Below are 15,751 nucleotides of genomic sequence, written 5' to 3'. Positions count from 1 at the left end.
CCCAGAAGCCAACTGTATCCTGTGCTGCATCCAATGGATCGTGACCAGCAGGTCAAAGGAGGTGATCCTGCCCCTCTACTCTGCTCTTGTGAGACCCCACTTGGAGTATTGTGTGCAGTTCTGGTGTCCTCAACATAAAAAGGGCATGGAACTGTTGGAACAAGGCCAGAGGAGGGCCACAAGGATGATGAGGGGACTGGAGCACCTCCCGGCTGAAGACAGGCTGAGAAAGTTGGGGCTATTCAGAATGGAGAAGGCTGCGTGGAGACCTCATAGCAGCCTTCCAGTGTCTGAAGGGGGCCTATAAGGATGCTGGGGGGAGGGACTCTTCATTAGGGACTGTAGTGATAGGACAAGGGGTAACGGGTTAAAACTTAAAGAGGGGAAGTTTAGACTGGATATAAGGAGGAAGTTTTTTACTGCTAGGCTAGTGAGGCACTGGAATGGGTTGCCCAGGGAGGCTGTGAATGCTCCATCCCTGGCAGTGTTCAAGGCCAGGTTGGAGAGAGCCTTGGGTGACACGGTTTGGTGTGAGATGGCCCTGTCCATGGCGGGGGGATTTGAACTGGAGGATCTTGAGGTCCTTTCCAACCCTAACTATTCTATGATTCTATGTGTTAGCATCAAAGCCAGCAGCAGCAGAAATCTGAAGTATGTGCTAAAAATCTATGGAAGAAATCTTTGGTATTTTCTAGTCCATTTTTGATTTTTGTCACTGGAGACAATTAAGCCAGATTTCATGTAGTAAACATAAAACTAGAATGACACGGTGAGAGTAGCATAAGTAAATGTGGCTGCATTAATTGAAATGTGGAAATGTACAATGGAAATCTAACAACTGCAACTTTAAATCTACAAAGTAATTGTTTAATTACTTAGAGGATTTCTCTGGTACTAAGGCAGATAACAGATATGTTAGCCATACAATTTAATTTTTCTACCTTTTGATTAGTCTCATTAAAACAAAAGGAGACGGTCATAAGTATTTAACTCAAATACTGATTTAAGTATAACTTCAGTGTAAAACAATCCCTGTTGCTACATAGAATTAACCTCTCTTCTCTTGACGTATCTTAAAGCAGTATGTTCATTTAAGACTGACATTTCTGTTGGTACCGAACCTAATCTCTCACCAGAGGAGGAGGCGAGGAGGCCTAGAGGAAGTTGGAGAACACTGTTGCATGTTTAGTGATACAAAAGAAATTTGAGGGCAACAACGTTTGGAAACAAACCAACCAGCCAGCCAATGCTAGTGCACACACACCCCACCCTGCCCCCACAGGTGTTAGCTTGGTTGACTATGCCAAATGACTACTTGTGAGAAAAAGTTGTCAGACTTCTCTTGTAACATTAAGTACTTAAAATATAAAAAACATGGGTTTTTTTTCTCTTTTTTCTTTTTTCCCAATTTGATGATGTTATATTCATTATATAAGCTTATATTCATAATCTAAGCTTTTAGATTCACAAGCACTGCATCATATGTGGTGCTCTGAGAAATGGTAATATGATTTTATTTTTCTCAGATGTTACGAAAACATTCATAGTTGACACTGGTTGCAGAGGTTGTAGGCTCAGGCAGCGCCCTTGCAGTTAGCAATGTAGTTTTACAAGTTACAGTATTCTTGTTGTGTGTTGATCTGTATATATGCTCAGTGTTTTACACTGTGTATTGCATTTATGTCGCAAGGTTGGGAGGTATGGGGTGACTGCAGGGGTGGCCTCTCTGAGGAAAAGACCAGGGGCTGCCATTGTGCTGGACGCAGCTGTTTCCAGTCGGCTCTAAAATGGACCCACTGCTGGCCAAAGCTGAGCCACCCAGTGTGGCAAGTGATGCCTTTGTGATAAGGTATTTAAGAAAGCGTAAAAAATGCTGCACAGCAGCTGTGGGAGAGGAAGGAGAAAAATGTGAGAGGAAGAAACCTGCAGAGACACTAGCGTCAGTGAAGGAGGGGAGGAGATATTCCAGGCACTGGGGCAGATACTCCCCTGTAGCCCATGGAGAAGACTATGCTGAGGCAGGTTGTCCTTCTGCAGCCTATAGAGAAGACCACAGTGTAGAAGGTATTTCTCCGCAGCCTATGCAGGGCCCCATGCTGGAGCAGGTAGATATGCCCTGAAGGAATCTGCAGTCCATGGAGAGCCCATGCAGGAGCAAGATCCTGGCAGAAACCTGTGGATGTCCCATATTGGAGCAGTTTTTGCTGAAGTACTGCACTTCATGAAGAGGACCTGTGTTGGAGCAGGGAAAAAGTGTGAAGAGGAAGGAGTGGTAGAGATGAAGTGTTATGAGCTGACCACAGGCCTCATTTTCCATACTGTGTACAACATTTGAGAAAAAGGAGACAGAAGAGTTGGGAATGAAGTAATGAAGTTGTGCTTGGGCAGGTGATGTTATTTTTGTCTTTGTTTTTCACCATAATACTCTATTTTAAATTGGCAATAAATTAAATTTGTCATCCTTGGGTCTGTTTTCCCCATGACAGTAATTGGTAAGTGATCACACTGTCCTGACCTCAACCAGTGTGCTTTTCCATCTTATTTTCTCCCCACTGTCCTGTTGAGGAGGTGGAATGAGAGAATGGCTGGGTGAGTGTCTGGCAGCCAGCCAAGACCAACTCCCCACACACTGTGAGAAAACAAGGCATTTTTTAACCTGTCGGTTTGGTAAATGGATCACAGTCCTTTCACCAGGAAGGAAAGATTTTATTCTTAGTCTTGCAGTGTATAGGTTTCAGAACCGTAGTACAGATTTTCAGCACTGAAGAAAAATGGGAAAATAAGGTGTGAGACAGAAGCGGGCCTTGTAATGTGTTTTCTTGGAAACTTCGTGAAGCATGTTTTTGTACATTTTAGAATCTATATGGTAGTGATGTAATGACCTTCCTGTCTGCATTTTTATAATAATAGCTCTATGATAAATCCACTGTGGTTTGAATGTATGGGTTCATTAAAAAAAACTGACATAAGCTTTGATATAATCTGTAATGTGCTCAAGTCTGGATGCTTAACTTATCCTGGAAATTCTTGAAGGAAAACGGGTGAGCTTTTTTTATTTTCTATAAGTTTTATCTCTTCCTGAGTATATGTTATTCCAATGAAGAAGTGCAGAACCTATTTGTATTTCAAAGGTTGAAATAGAAAAGCGGTTTTCGCAATTCTGTGGTCAGTAGTAAGCGAGTGGGAACCAACTGTGGCTTTTATCTAGATGCTGCTTATTTCTTAGTTCACATATATGGAACTTACAGAAAAATAAAGCTGTGCTTTGAATTAAGGCTGCTTGCTGTTTTTCTCCTTGTAAACTGCCAGTTTTGCAGTGAGAAATTAATTAAAATCACATAGATTCTGGTAGTCTACAAATGTTTTCCATACTTCCCCATCTTTGAAAGCTGCGGAATAATTGCTCGTCTGTGAAAAAAAATAGTGGCAGAGCTCCTGAGAGAGGAGCTCTTTGACATGTTCTCTTGATGAGTTGCAGCAGCACATGCCAGAAAACGTGGTATAAGTGAATGAAAAAAAAAGTACAGAATGATTAGTGGATCCTCAGACTAGATAAATGTACTCCAAATTACATGTATGAAGTCTGCATTGAGTATGTATACTAGATAAGTAAATTAATCTAAACATTTACCACTTGAAGTCCAGTTACTTAAGTCTGATATTAAAATGTTGGCTTTTTTTTTAATATTGGAAATTTCCTAATGTTGAAGTAAGTTGATTGAGAAGTCCTTCCTGTCTTTATACTTCACTTTTTATGTGGCTCTTTCTCACATGCAACTTTAACTTATTTTATTGATTCCATTTGTTTTCCATCTATACTAACATGGAACTAAATTTCCCTGCTTTTAGGAGACTTAAACACTTTTCTCAAATTTTAAGCAACTAAATTTTCAAGATTTGGCAGAAAATGAACATGTAATGGCATTGTGTAGAAATAGTGGTTCATTCTCAGTGGTATTCCTGCTTTCTAGTTCTTCTATTTAGAAAACCAAAACAGAATAAAAACCATGGAAAGTGCATTTGGGTTATCTTAGAGATAGGTTTGAAGTATCTTTAAGTGATGGACACATAATGATTGACAGTTGGGAATAGTGAGTTAGTTCCTACCCATTAATTTCTTGGTTTTTTACACTGTTGAATACACTAGATGTCTAAATTGCTATTTTTGTTTTAATTTACAGGTGTTATTTCAAGAAATGCTGTGACTTGCTTGAAGAACATCATTCACAGGAACTTTTTTCTTGTGATAATTTTTTAAAACTAGAATGGCTTTGAAAAAAACACCTAAACTATTCAAGAAATTTTTTCTTCACTGGAAACTTTGGAAGTTTAGCATCATTGTGTTTGTCTTTCTGGTATTTTTATTTTTATTACAAAAAGAAGTGGGTGTTGAAGATTTTAAAGATGAAGCAGGGATTGAGCCAGTTGTTGGAAAGAAAAGTCATGTGTTAGGTCTTGTGTTAAATGCTATGAACAATATCAAAGGTGCAAAGCCAAAAATGCAAATAAAAGCACCTGTTAGGCAAACTAAGATTCCTGGAGAGAGACACTGTTTGCCAGGATACTATACTGCAGTGGAACTAAAACCCTTTCTAGATCGACCCCTTCAAGATCCTAATGCACCTGGAGCTTCTGGTAAAGCATTTAAAACCATCAACTTAAATTCAGAAGAACAGAAAGAAAAACAGCGTGGAGAAGAAAAACACTGTTTTAATGCATTTGCAAGTGATAGGATTTCTTTACACCGAGATCTTGGACCAGACACTCGACCTCCTGAGTATGTTGAAATGCGTATGTTCTGTTAGTTGAAAAAACTTCTCAGAAATACAGATTGCAAATTGCAAAGTGATTTGAGTTCAGCATTAGGTGATAGTTTAGGAAAGTTTCCTAGCTATGCATAATGATTGGCTGTACATAATGATCCACAGTGCCAAAGCCAAGAATGTTTAGAAAGGCTCACTTCTCTCATGGTTTTGAATTCCAATTAAGCATATTTAAATGAAGTTTTCAGACTTTTTCCCTTTAAGCTACAATTTCTTAGTGACTTTCTGGAAGCCAGATTGATTTTACTTAGAAGAAAACTAAAAATGTATTTTAAGCTTTTTTTTTCCAAGTTAAATGCTATTTCCTGCCCTACTTTTTTAAGCATTCAGTGTTTTAGTAAAACCACCAGCATAATTTAACAAATTAGGAAATGTAAGTTGTTGAACAAGACTATGAAACATTTGAGCCATCTTGTATTAATGAAGTCTCTAGGACTTGGTAGAGTGGGATTTGGTTATGAGGTGCCTATGTCAGTGTCAGATTATATATGTTCTCATCTGTGTCAGAAGTGACTAATCTTACAACGATGCTTCTGGCAGTATGAATATCGTTACATGTGATGCAGCTCACAAGAACCTTTGCTAGAGCCTAACTGGCGAGTTTCTGCCTGTGTATTTTCTGAGACAATGGCTGTGATACTTACCTTGGGGAGTCATGCAGTCTCTAAAGCTGACAGGCAATAAACAGTAAGTGTACAGCTTATGAATACAGAAGTATTGTCATCTTGACTTGCAACTGGATTTAAGTAGGTTCAGAATATGTCAGTCATGGGAAAAACTGTGCATTTAAAATTGCTTTTCTTGAATGGGATATGCTGCCCTAAGGATTTTTTGGTATTTCTACAAAATTTTGAAGTTCTGAATTAGATCTATTTTTTTCTTGCAAGCTCTGCATTCTCCTAGCAAATAGTAATCTTTGTACTTTAGGTTTTCAAAGGTAAATGTGACTTAAAGTCTGATTTTTGCAGTTCAGTACCTCCTGATCTCAATAAAATAGTATTATTTTCTGAAGAAGGTCTGGGTGCTATATGAAAAGTTCTCAAACGTTTTTAAAACAGAAGCAGAACCGAGTCAGTTGTGAGTCAGTTGTTAAGTGGCATTCTTATTTATCACGTTTTTGAAAAATATTTGTACAGCTTCTCCATTTGGAGCACCTGCTTCTGTGCTCCAAAACTCAGAGTTTGACTCCAAACTTTTTGTCCATTTTGTAACATTTGATGCTCTCTGATCTGTAGATGTATTGAACAAAAGTTTAAGCGTTGCCCGCCGTTGCCAACCACAAGTATTATAATAGTTTTTCATAATGAAGCATGGTCCACTCTGCTCAGAACTGTTCACAGTGTGATGTATACGTCTCCTGCAGTACTGCTAAAGGAGATTATTTTGGTGGATGATGCCAGTGTAGATGGTAAGAAGTAATTTCTATTTTCTACTTTTTTTTTTTTTTTAATTTAAGACACGTTAGGATTGCAGATGGGTTGAAAGAGTTTATCTCTCTACCACCATTGACATGTATAATAGTATTTTAAGTGGTTGTATTGCTTTCTTTTTCTATAAAATACAAAACAGTTCTTCCCATCTTTTTTCATTAAGGTAACTAAATACGAAATTCTTGTCCTCTAAGGGTTTTAAAACCTCATTCCTGATTATTCCAATTCTCGTGCTTCTTAAACTGCATAACTGGTTGCATGACAAGTAGCTCTGTAATCTGTGCTTCAGACCAATTACAGTTCATAGAATAAAGTACCCGAGGATAAATTGGCCAATGCTTGTAGCAATTTGCATTTTATCATAGCGATTCTTTTTATGCAAATTAATCTTATTAGTATGAAAGGCAGTGTCTTATGTAAAAACTAAAATTAAACAAATTTTAAAATTATTAAAATTAATCTTTGATACTTATGCTGGCTGCCAAAAAAATTTGAATGTATGCTGACTATGGTCACAAATACAACTTAAAAAAACTGCATATGCTCAGCCTTAGATGCACATGTCTATACACGCATGGCTGTATTAATGCATTTACATTTACAAGTCTGTATTTAGTATACTGACACACTTAGATGTGAAATATGTTCAGTAATACAGTTTAATACCAAGGATGGGCAGAAGAATTAAGATGATGTGGGATGTGTAATGAGGGATGTGGGGTTGTTTCTCAAATTTAGCATGTCCAAAGAGTGTTTTGTATATTTTGTTGCTGATGTAAATATTGCAGCCTTTGAAAACTCTGTCTAACGTATGCTGTCATTCAGGAAAAAAAATTGTATGCTCTGGAGATAACGTGAGTAACTGAGTATGCGATCCATTTCCTCTGAAAATGGAAATCGATGTTCAAACTGTTAATACTACAGAAGAGATGTACTAGCACATGTCCTTTCTCATTTAGAATGTTTTTAGTGTTCCATGTTCTGCTCTTGGCCAGTCGTCTTCCTATGCATTCACCCCCAGCAAAACTCAGTCCCTAAAAATAGCATTCAACAGTCAGGATTTATTTTTATTTTTTTTGTATTTTTTAGTGCTCTAATGTGAGGTCACTCCCAGGATTAGTGTGAATTGTTTATCCTGATAGTTTAGTAATGTAAAATTTTAGGCAGTGTCATGTATATACACTGAATATCCTTAAACCAATTTCTCTTTCTAGAGTACTTGCATGATAAGCTAGATGAATATGTGAAACAATTTCAAATAGTTAAAGTAGTCCGTCAAAAGGAAAGAAAAGGTCTTATCACTGCACGGTTGTTGGGAGCTTCAGTAGCAACAGGAGAGACCCTTACCTTTCTGGATGCTCACTGTGAGTAGATCTGTAACTATGCCAGGTCTGGTTTATAATGCTATTGTCTTTGATTTAACGTTACAGATTTTTTATAAATTATTAACATTAACAAAGCATCATCTTTACTATTGCTATCTTGCATTATTGAAAGTATACTTAATAATGCTATTTAAAAGCAGTGCATATTGGCTTGCTGTGGGCATGTTAAAATATTCTCTGTGTGCTACTTTATAGTAAAGTAAAAATTCAGTGCTTGTCACCATTTTCTCCATAGGTGAATGCTTTTATGGTTGGTTGGAGCCATTACTGGCAAGAATAGCTGAGAACCCGGTAGCTGTTGTAAGCCCTGATATTGCTTCTATAGATCTCAACACTTTTGAATTCAGTAAACCATCTCCTTATGGGCATAGCCACAACAGAGGAAATTTTGATTGGAGTTTGTCATTTGGATGGGAATCTCTTCCTAAACATGAAAATAAAAGAAGAAAAGATAAAACCTATCCAATTAGGTAAACATAATTTGAATAATATTTTAAATACTTCAATTTTCATGGTTGTTTATACCACAGATTCTGGCTTCTCATTCATCATATTTGAAAGGATGACAACAGAGGTTCAGAACATCAAAATACTAGACTTTTACAGCAGTGTGTTTGATGATAATTGTATGTGCTTTGGCTACAGACAGATTACTGGTCTGGAGGAGTAATAACTTTGCTTGATATTGTCCGTACAGGGAAAATATGTTTTTCCTGATGCTGTCTTTTATAGCAGAAGTTACTCTAAATCAGCTGTTAATAAATGACAATAAAACTGTCAAATGAGACCTAATGTGGGCTATCTATTTGAATCCTGTCTTCCTCAGTAAATTTCTGTTTTTTGCAGAACACCTACTTTTGCTGGAGGTCTCTTTTCAATATCAAAAGCCTACTTCAAGCACATTGGAAGCTATGATGAAGAAATGGAAATATGGGGAGGTGAAAATATAGAAATGTCTTTCAGAGTAAGTTTAGCTACTTAATTAGCAGTGACCTCTACACTGACAGAATTTTTGAGGACAAATTATTCTTAGATTTTGACTTGTCTGATGAATTGGCCAACTAGGACAAGGGAAATGAATTACTAATGACCTGATATAAAATACAAACATGATCACTGGACTGTTTTTGTTTTTGTTTTTTTTTTAATGTTTTTAGGGTTAATAACGGAAATGTATATTTCCAGGGTTTACCTGATTAGAAAAATTGCTTATGGTATGCCTGATATATGCACTTTTGCTAGTGGTCTGGGATTTTTTTCTGGCAAATGGTAACATTGCTGATTTATCTTTTTTTCCACTCCCTTAACTCTAATTGCAGTGCACTTACACAAAAAATGTTATTATTAGGTATGGCAATGTGGTGGACAGTTGGAGATCATGCCTTGCTCTGTTGTTGGCCATGTCTTTCGCAGCAAGAGTCCCCATACTTTCCCAAAAGGTACCCAAGTGATCACACGTAATCAAGTCCGCCTTGCAGAAGTGTGGATGGATGAATATAAAGAAATATTTTATCGAAGAAACACAGAGGCAGCAAAAATTGTGAAACAAGTAGGTGGTGGTGGTGGTATTAGAAATCACACTTGCTGCGTTGAAAGTTTTGGTGAGCAAAAGTTATTTATTGACAAAGTATGTAAGGATTCTAGAAATTTTAATGAAAAGACAGTTCAGTTTGCTTAATGTGTAGTCCCAACAAATATCAAATGTCTTCACTGTTTGGGTGGTAATAGTTTTGTTTTGCATGGTGGGGTTTTTGATTGGTAGGGTTTTTCTCATACATGCTCTAAAATCCTGGGCTGTTTGCACTGAGCATTACTGGAATGAGCATGAGAAAAGCTACTGAGCATACAAAGTCCAAACTCTTTTTTTGTTTTTTGAGTTGTGTTGCTCTTTAGATGCAGAATAAAGATTATTCAGTGATAGCTATCCACCCTTTTGCTATCTGCTTAAAAAATATTCAATTCGGGGGATTTGGGTGTTGATTTATTTTTGTAAGTTTTCTGAAACTTTGGTCTTTCACTGCTGGATTTTAGAGTTTTCTTCAAGGAGATATTTGTCCTCCCTTTGTATGATAAATTTTGTGACTATTGTATCACTAATAGAATTAGATTTCCTGAGCATGTTAACAGCTAGACAACTGAGTTCTGTCTGGGAAATTTTGCATGCAGTATTATGCTAATTATTTAGTTATTCCAATTCATTATTTCAGATCACTCTTTTTGGTGAGATCAGATAGCTTTAAAACTGTCATCAGTATGGTCTTGTCTGTACTTTTCCATTTCATGGCACTGTGTTAAAACTCTCTTGGGACTAAGGATACGTCTGTAGTTTCCATGTTGCAATGTACTTTTCTTGCACATGCTTTGAAATGCTGCAGGCAGGATGTCGGTGATGTTATGACACTGAAAAATAAACGGCAGTAACTGTAGTAGTACAGTATTAAAGAAAAATTAAAAATCAGCAAATGGAGCTTAAAGCTAGTTTAATGTTACAATACAGACTATCATAGATTCATATGTAGAAACCTGGTATTAGTAACATTGGTATGTTTCTCTTCCTTCCATCCTTACTTCCCTTCCTCTAACAGAAAACATTTGGAGACATCTCAAAAAGACTCGAGTTAAGGCAACGTCTGCAGTGTAAAAATTTTACCTGGTATCTCAGTAATATTTATCCAGAAGCATATGTGCCAGACCTGAACCCTTTATTTTCTGGATATGTAAGTTGAATATTAATTATTTTCTATAGTCATCTATAATTCAGGAAGTTTGCTAATCTTTTGTGTTACCTTAGCCATAGCACTTGCATTTTATCGGTCATTAGTTGCTCTAGAGTTTTCTGTCACTACTCTGGACAAGAATCTCTCCTCCATACCTTGCTATTTGTATATTTTATAGCTTTGTTAATGTAAGCAAAGCTTCTTAATAGCTAGCAGTAGACTTTTTTAACAGTGTCTTACAGCCTGCTAAGATAAACAACATTCTGCTTATCACTAACAGTTAAAATGACGCAAAAGTAGTAAGCCAGTGATGAGAGATTTCCTGAGTTATCAAGGTAAATTTAGCTTTATATAGCAGAAAGTCTGAGAGAATTTTTACTTCATGTTAATAAGGAAAATTGGACAGCTGTTTGCTTGTCAGAGTTAAGCTTATGCTGAGGAAAATGTATGTTTATACATTATATGTATGGGGTTTTTTTTAAGTCCATTGCGTTTCCTCTCCAAATAACTTTAGATATTGCATTCCTAAAACCAAAAATTGTTAAACAACTAATAATTCTTAGTTTGAGGTGAATTCAAATGTTTAGCATACATTTACAAATAAAACTTCCCCTTCCTCCAATTTTGAATATTTTCTGTATATCTGTTCAAATTGTGATTTGAGTAACAATAAACTTGTACACCAGTAGCCCAGTAATTCCCCATGTGTGGCTGTAGACAACCATAATGGAGTTATCAGGGTTTTAGTTAGAAAAGATTAATGAAGAGACCAGGATTTTTAGACTTCAGCACAGCAGAAAGTAAAAATGAACAGCTGTAACTGTTGTTAACCCAAAGGTTAATTTTGTATCCATGAGACAGTTTAATTTTTTGTCATCCCCCCTGAGCGAACTTCTTTCTTTTTATTTTTCTGATTACACCCTTTCTTTAGCTAAAAAACCTAGGTAACCGCATGTGTCTGGATGTTGGTGAAAACAACCATGGTGGCAAACCATTGATTATGTATTCTTGTCATGGACTTGGAGGAAATCAGGTAAAATATTTGATACCTGATTTTTATGATCTGTTTAGCTGTAACTTTCCCATATTAAAGCTTTTAATTTATTTTAGAGCAATGGACTAATTTTTAATATGCAATTTCTCCCTCTTTTTCCTTTTCTTTTTTTTTTAATTCCTATTGTTTAAGAAAACTTTCATTATGCTCTTCATGTTGTGTCCTGCTTCTAGTCTTCTATGTTCATCATATCAATTCCGGTTTTTAACACAATTGCACTGCTTCACTTGCTATCTCCTTTCAGTGCAAAACCTTTCCTCCTACCCTTACTACTTTGTGTTGTCTCCTTAATTCTTCCTCTCCTTATGCTTCCTCCTATTGCTTCTTTCTCTGCTACCAGGACTCACGCTGTCAAGGAAGATGTTGATGGGAATCCGGCCAATGGGAGATCAAGTGGCCAGGCCTGAGCCATCTTCCCTGTCACGCTTGCAGCCTCATAGTCGGAGGTCAAAGTGGCCTGTCCTGTACTGGCTAGTGCAAGTGCATAATATTGAATATCTCCAAGAAGAGCTCTCCTTGATGCATAGCTCTTGGAGGCAGCAATGGTGCTCTGTTTCTCCTACAGTATGGCTTGCAATAGACGTCAGATACTGAATCTTTCAGTCACTACTGTAATAGTAGTAAAAGTAACACCTCATCTTCCTTACTGCCCAGAAATGAACGCTTCTGTGTTGCCTTAAGGAGTTATTTGGTGAATAAAATTTATTAACTGTAAATTCTTAATAACTAAAGGTCAAAAATATATAAAAAGTTTTATTAGAACATAGTTGTATTTTTTTTTCTTAGTAAAATCTTCAATTTTAATGCCCTCCATTGATGGTACTGTGAAAACTCAGACACCTGGTTGATACTTTCTTACACAGATTTTGTGGGAGATGGAATACTGTTTAGGTTAACTAGACAGAATTCCAACATAACTTGTTATGTTAGCTTCTTACAATACTGAACTTTTTCTTTTTCCCTTCATTCTGATGTGAATTAGTACAATATTAGCCTTTTCACATTGTCACAGTCATTAATGCAGGAGCAAAGACATTATATTAAGAGGTCTACCATACGCCTCTATTGTCAGCTCTCCTTAAGTTATCTTGGGAATGTACTAAAATTATGTTTGTTTTTCCTTCTGCCATAAAATGAGTCTAAATCCCTTTAAATGCCAACCTTCAGAGCATTTTAATGTAGGTTTTGCTGACAGTGTTCAAGAGATGTGCGTATTTGCTTACTTAACCTTTCTCATCACAGTACTCTGTTTCTAGTTGGTTTACGTGCTTTACCAGATTTCAGCAGTGTAGGCTGAAAATTTCCCTTCCAGGAGAATCGATTAGAACCTAGAGAACCTCGTTTTGAGAGTTGTACATGAATTGTTTATCATTCTTCCTTGTAGGAGTATTCTGGGGTTGGGAACATGTTCATCTCTATATCAAAAATTAATGAGGTTTTAAACCTTACTTTCTGTGCTTTTCTAATGGCTAGCTCACAAGAGAACAGAATAGCATCCTATTATTAGCATTTATGGTTTAGATCAAGCCGCAAAATTTGATGTGCAGGAATCAGTGTTGTTCTATGTGACAATTTTCTTTTTTGTTTGCTCTAAGAAAAAACAAAATCCAGCAACAAAAATAGAATAAAGTTTTTTAAAGTTAAGAAATGCCAATATTTAAGTTATCCATGCAACTATCTCTACTCTTCAGTTTATCTCCTTGAATTATATATGATTCCTGGGAGAGCAAACGAGATCTTGCATCATAATGCTTATTTGCAATTTATACATTTAAGTACTTCTAAATATTTTCTACTGCATTAGTACTTTTGTAAACACTTTTAAAGTTTATATGCTAGAAATAAGAGCAAGTATTCTGTAGTCTCAAGTTGTTGATTAACAAAAAAATGCATTATTTTGTGCATTTCAATTCAAAGGATTAATTTAGTTTAATATTGTTAGTGTTTATTTACTTTTTTTATTATTTATATAGTACTTTGAATATTCTGCACACCATGAAATTCGACATAACATTCAGAAGGAGCTTTGCCTGTATGCTTCTAAAGGACCTGTGCAGCTTCGTGAATGTAACTACAAAGGCCAGAAAACCTTTGCTGTTGGAGAAGAGCAATGGCTGCATCAAAAGGTATTTAGACTCTCCATTTTTATCAGTGATCTTTTTATATAAGTTAATTTTTGATTTCCAATAAAAAAGAGAATCCCAACAATACAAAACTCTGAAGATGAAAAGGAAAAAAATTATTTCTGGGAGGAAATCGTAGGTAATTCCAGCCTTTCAGTTAACCAGATCAAAACTTGATGATATCGCTATTTTAAATGTAAAGTAGAAATGTCACTTAGAAAACTGGTTGATATCCTATAGTGTCTTTTAGAATAATTTTTTAAAATATTCCTAACAAAAGAACCTGTCACTTGCACATTACTCATATTTGCTTGCTAGCCCCTCTCTGTATGTCTGCAGAGATGAATATCCCCCATCTGTATGTCTTACTCTTTAACAATGAACTTAGGGGGAAAAAATGAAGTGTGTGTGTAAAATAGCATGCTTGATGTTTGTTCACTTTATTTATTTTTTCTTTCTTCCTCTTTTACTCACTTTAGGATCAAACTCTGTTCAATGCAGCGCTACGTATGTGCCTTACAGGGAATGGAGAGCATCCAAGTTTGGCATCCTGTAATCCATCAGACCCCTTCCAGAAGTGGATCTTTGGCCAGAACAATTAAGACTTGACATTTATAGGCAGGAAGATTTATTTAAAAATCGATTCTAAACTGTGATTCATATACGTATACTGCATTTTTAAGTGATGCAAAATGTTTAAACAGTTTCTTTTTCCTCTCATATAAGTTGGTTAAAAAATGTGTCATCACAGATTCCCTAGGAGTCTGTTATACCAAAGATGATGAGATCCCAATTAAGAAAAATGTTTACAATATTTCTAGGATAAGACTTTATATATTGACCACTGATTTATGGATTCTGTTAGTCCTTTTTCACCCTTGGGACCATAAGGATATCGGTTTTCCACATATTGTGACTACTTCTGAGGAAGACTAGTTTTCTCTGTAGAGTTATGAGAAATGGAATACTGCTTAAAAACAAGACACTTTATGTATATTTTCATGCTCGATTAACTTCATTTATTTTTTTAATCATCTACTCAGTGAACCTTTCTCAGTGTTTTTTATGTTCTGTCACTTGAAAATTAAATATTTCACCTTCAGGTTAAAGCCAAATAGGCTACCACACTGTGCTCAGCTTCTAGCAAGTCAGTTCTTCATTTGTAGAAGATAATAATAATTCTCAATGAAATATGTATGATTTTCTTCATGGAGAATTTGCTTATTCTGATATTAATCTCCTTTTGTTTAGCCAAAATGTTTCATATAGATCATTTTGTATTTCATAAACTTTAAAATTTATGATGAAATTATTTTGTAATAGATTTGTGAGCTGCTTAACATAAACACATTTTCTCAGCATTTTGTTTATTATTGATTTTAAATCGCATGTTATCTAGTAACCCCATTTTTTTTCATTTATATGTTTACCTAAGAAGTTTCTAATATTATCTGTACATAATTTCTTGTGTAAAAACTTGCATGTTGATTTTTTTTTTCTTGTTGCTGTTTCCTCTTTTACAAAGGATTGATCAGTCCAGACTGATTTTATCAGTCCAAGTCAGACCTTGGCCTTTTATATGAAATACAGTATTCTTGTAAACATCCACAACCAGACTTCCCTAGGTCATGTAGAGCTATGACTTCATAAATAGCCTTTCTTTGATTAAGTATTTTATTTATATTTGTTTGTCCTACTGGATGCATAAGTGTTAAACACCCTCCAGTTAGTCTTCCATTGCAATCGCCAATCATGCCTATTTTCTGACTGTGGTTATCTGAGGCCAGAAAGAGGCAACTTCTCTGCACAAGACATGTGCTTTTTAGGAACAGAGATGTACACTTTATAAAATTTCTACTCCAGGGTAGGAAGGTGAGATTATTGAGCATCCCACCCTTAAAGCATCTAAGGTCACAAAAGATTACACTTTAGTATGGTAAGATCTATTTCAGAATAAAATTTTATATTCTGCTTTGGAAAGGATCTAATTGGTTTATGCAGATTGTGGAGGTTTAAAAATAACTTTAAAGTTGCATGTATTGTGATATGGGAGGAAAGTGGGTATGACATAAATATAATGAACTTCTATGAAGGGAAGAAAGCAGCAGAATAAAGACAAGGAAAAGACTTACTGTTGTCTAGGAGTGCCAATGTTAAGTAGGGATGGGAAACATCAATGGTAGGAAGGTATTAAATCTTTGCAGCTTGTTGAATGAATT

At 35.9% G+C, this 15,751-nt stretch overlaps 1 protein-coding gene across 2 annotated transcripts; it reads left to right on the top strand.

Moving 5' to 3' along the window:
* Positions 1 to 2,978: 2,978 nt before the first annotated feature.
* Positions 2,979 to 14,893, top strand: GALNT3 (polypeptide N-acetylgalactosaminyltransferase 3). 2 transcript variants are annotated; one of them, XM_061452419.1, is made up of 10 exons: positions 2,983 to 4,777; positions 6,059 to 6,231; positions 7,468 to 7,617; positions 7,874 to 8,108; positions 8,485 to 8,602; positions 8,987 to 9,187; positions 10,224 to 10,355; positions 11,287 to 11,388; positions 13,383 to 13,535; positions 14,012 to 14,893. In XM_061452419.1, the coding sequence occupies exons 1-10, from the start codon at positions 4,266 to 4,268 to the stop codon at positions 14,132 to 14,134; spliced, it is 1,899 nt and encodes a 632-aa protein (XP_061308403.1). In that variant the 5' UTR covers positions 2,983 to 4,265; the 3' UTR covers positions 14,135 to 14,893. The 2 variants fall into 2 exon arrangements, with proteins under 2 accessions (XP_061308412.1, XP_061308403.1); XM_061452428.1 differs by lacking the exons at positions 13,383 to 13,535; positions 14,012 to 14,893 and adding an exon at positions 11,750 to 13,341 and having other exon boundaries at positions 2,979 to 4,777.
* The last annotated feature ends 858 nt before the right edge of the window (positions 14,894 to 15,751 follow it).

This window comes from Pezoporus flaviventris, unplaced genomic scaffold (genome assembly GCF_033815535.1).
Source record: "Pezoporus flaviventris isolate CSIRO_AGI_PZ_B2104156 unplaced genomic scaffold, CSIRO_AGI_Pfla_v1 ptg000001l, whole genome shotgun sequence".
NCBI lineage: Eukaryota > Metazoa > Chordata > Aves > Psittaciformes > Psittacidae > Pezoporus > Pezoporus flaviventris.
The sequence above is the reverse complement of the archived record's forward strand: the minus strand, read 5'-3'. Positions and strand labels throughout refer to the sequence as shown.

What these genes read in the sequence shown, in the direction of transcription:
- GALNT3 (XM_061452419.1), top strand. Translation starts at nt 4,266, where the DNA reads ATGGCTTTGAAAAAAACACCTAAACTATTCAAGAAATTTTTTCTTCAC. An exon ending in CCAGACACTCGACCTCCTGA is followed by an intron (nt 4,778 to 6,058) that starts GTATGTTGAAAT and finishes TCTGATCTGTAG; the next exon opens with ATGTATTGAACAAAAGTTTA. An exon ending in TACCTTTCTGGATGCTCACT is followed by an intron (nt 7,618 to 7,873) that starts GTGAGTAGATCT and finishes TTTTCTCCATAG; the next exon opens with GTGAATGCTTTTATGGTTGG.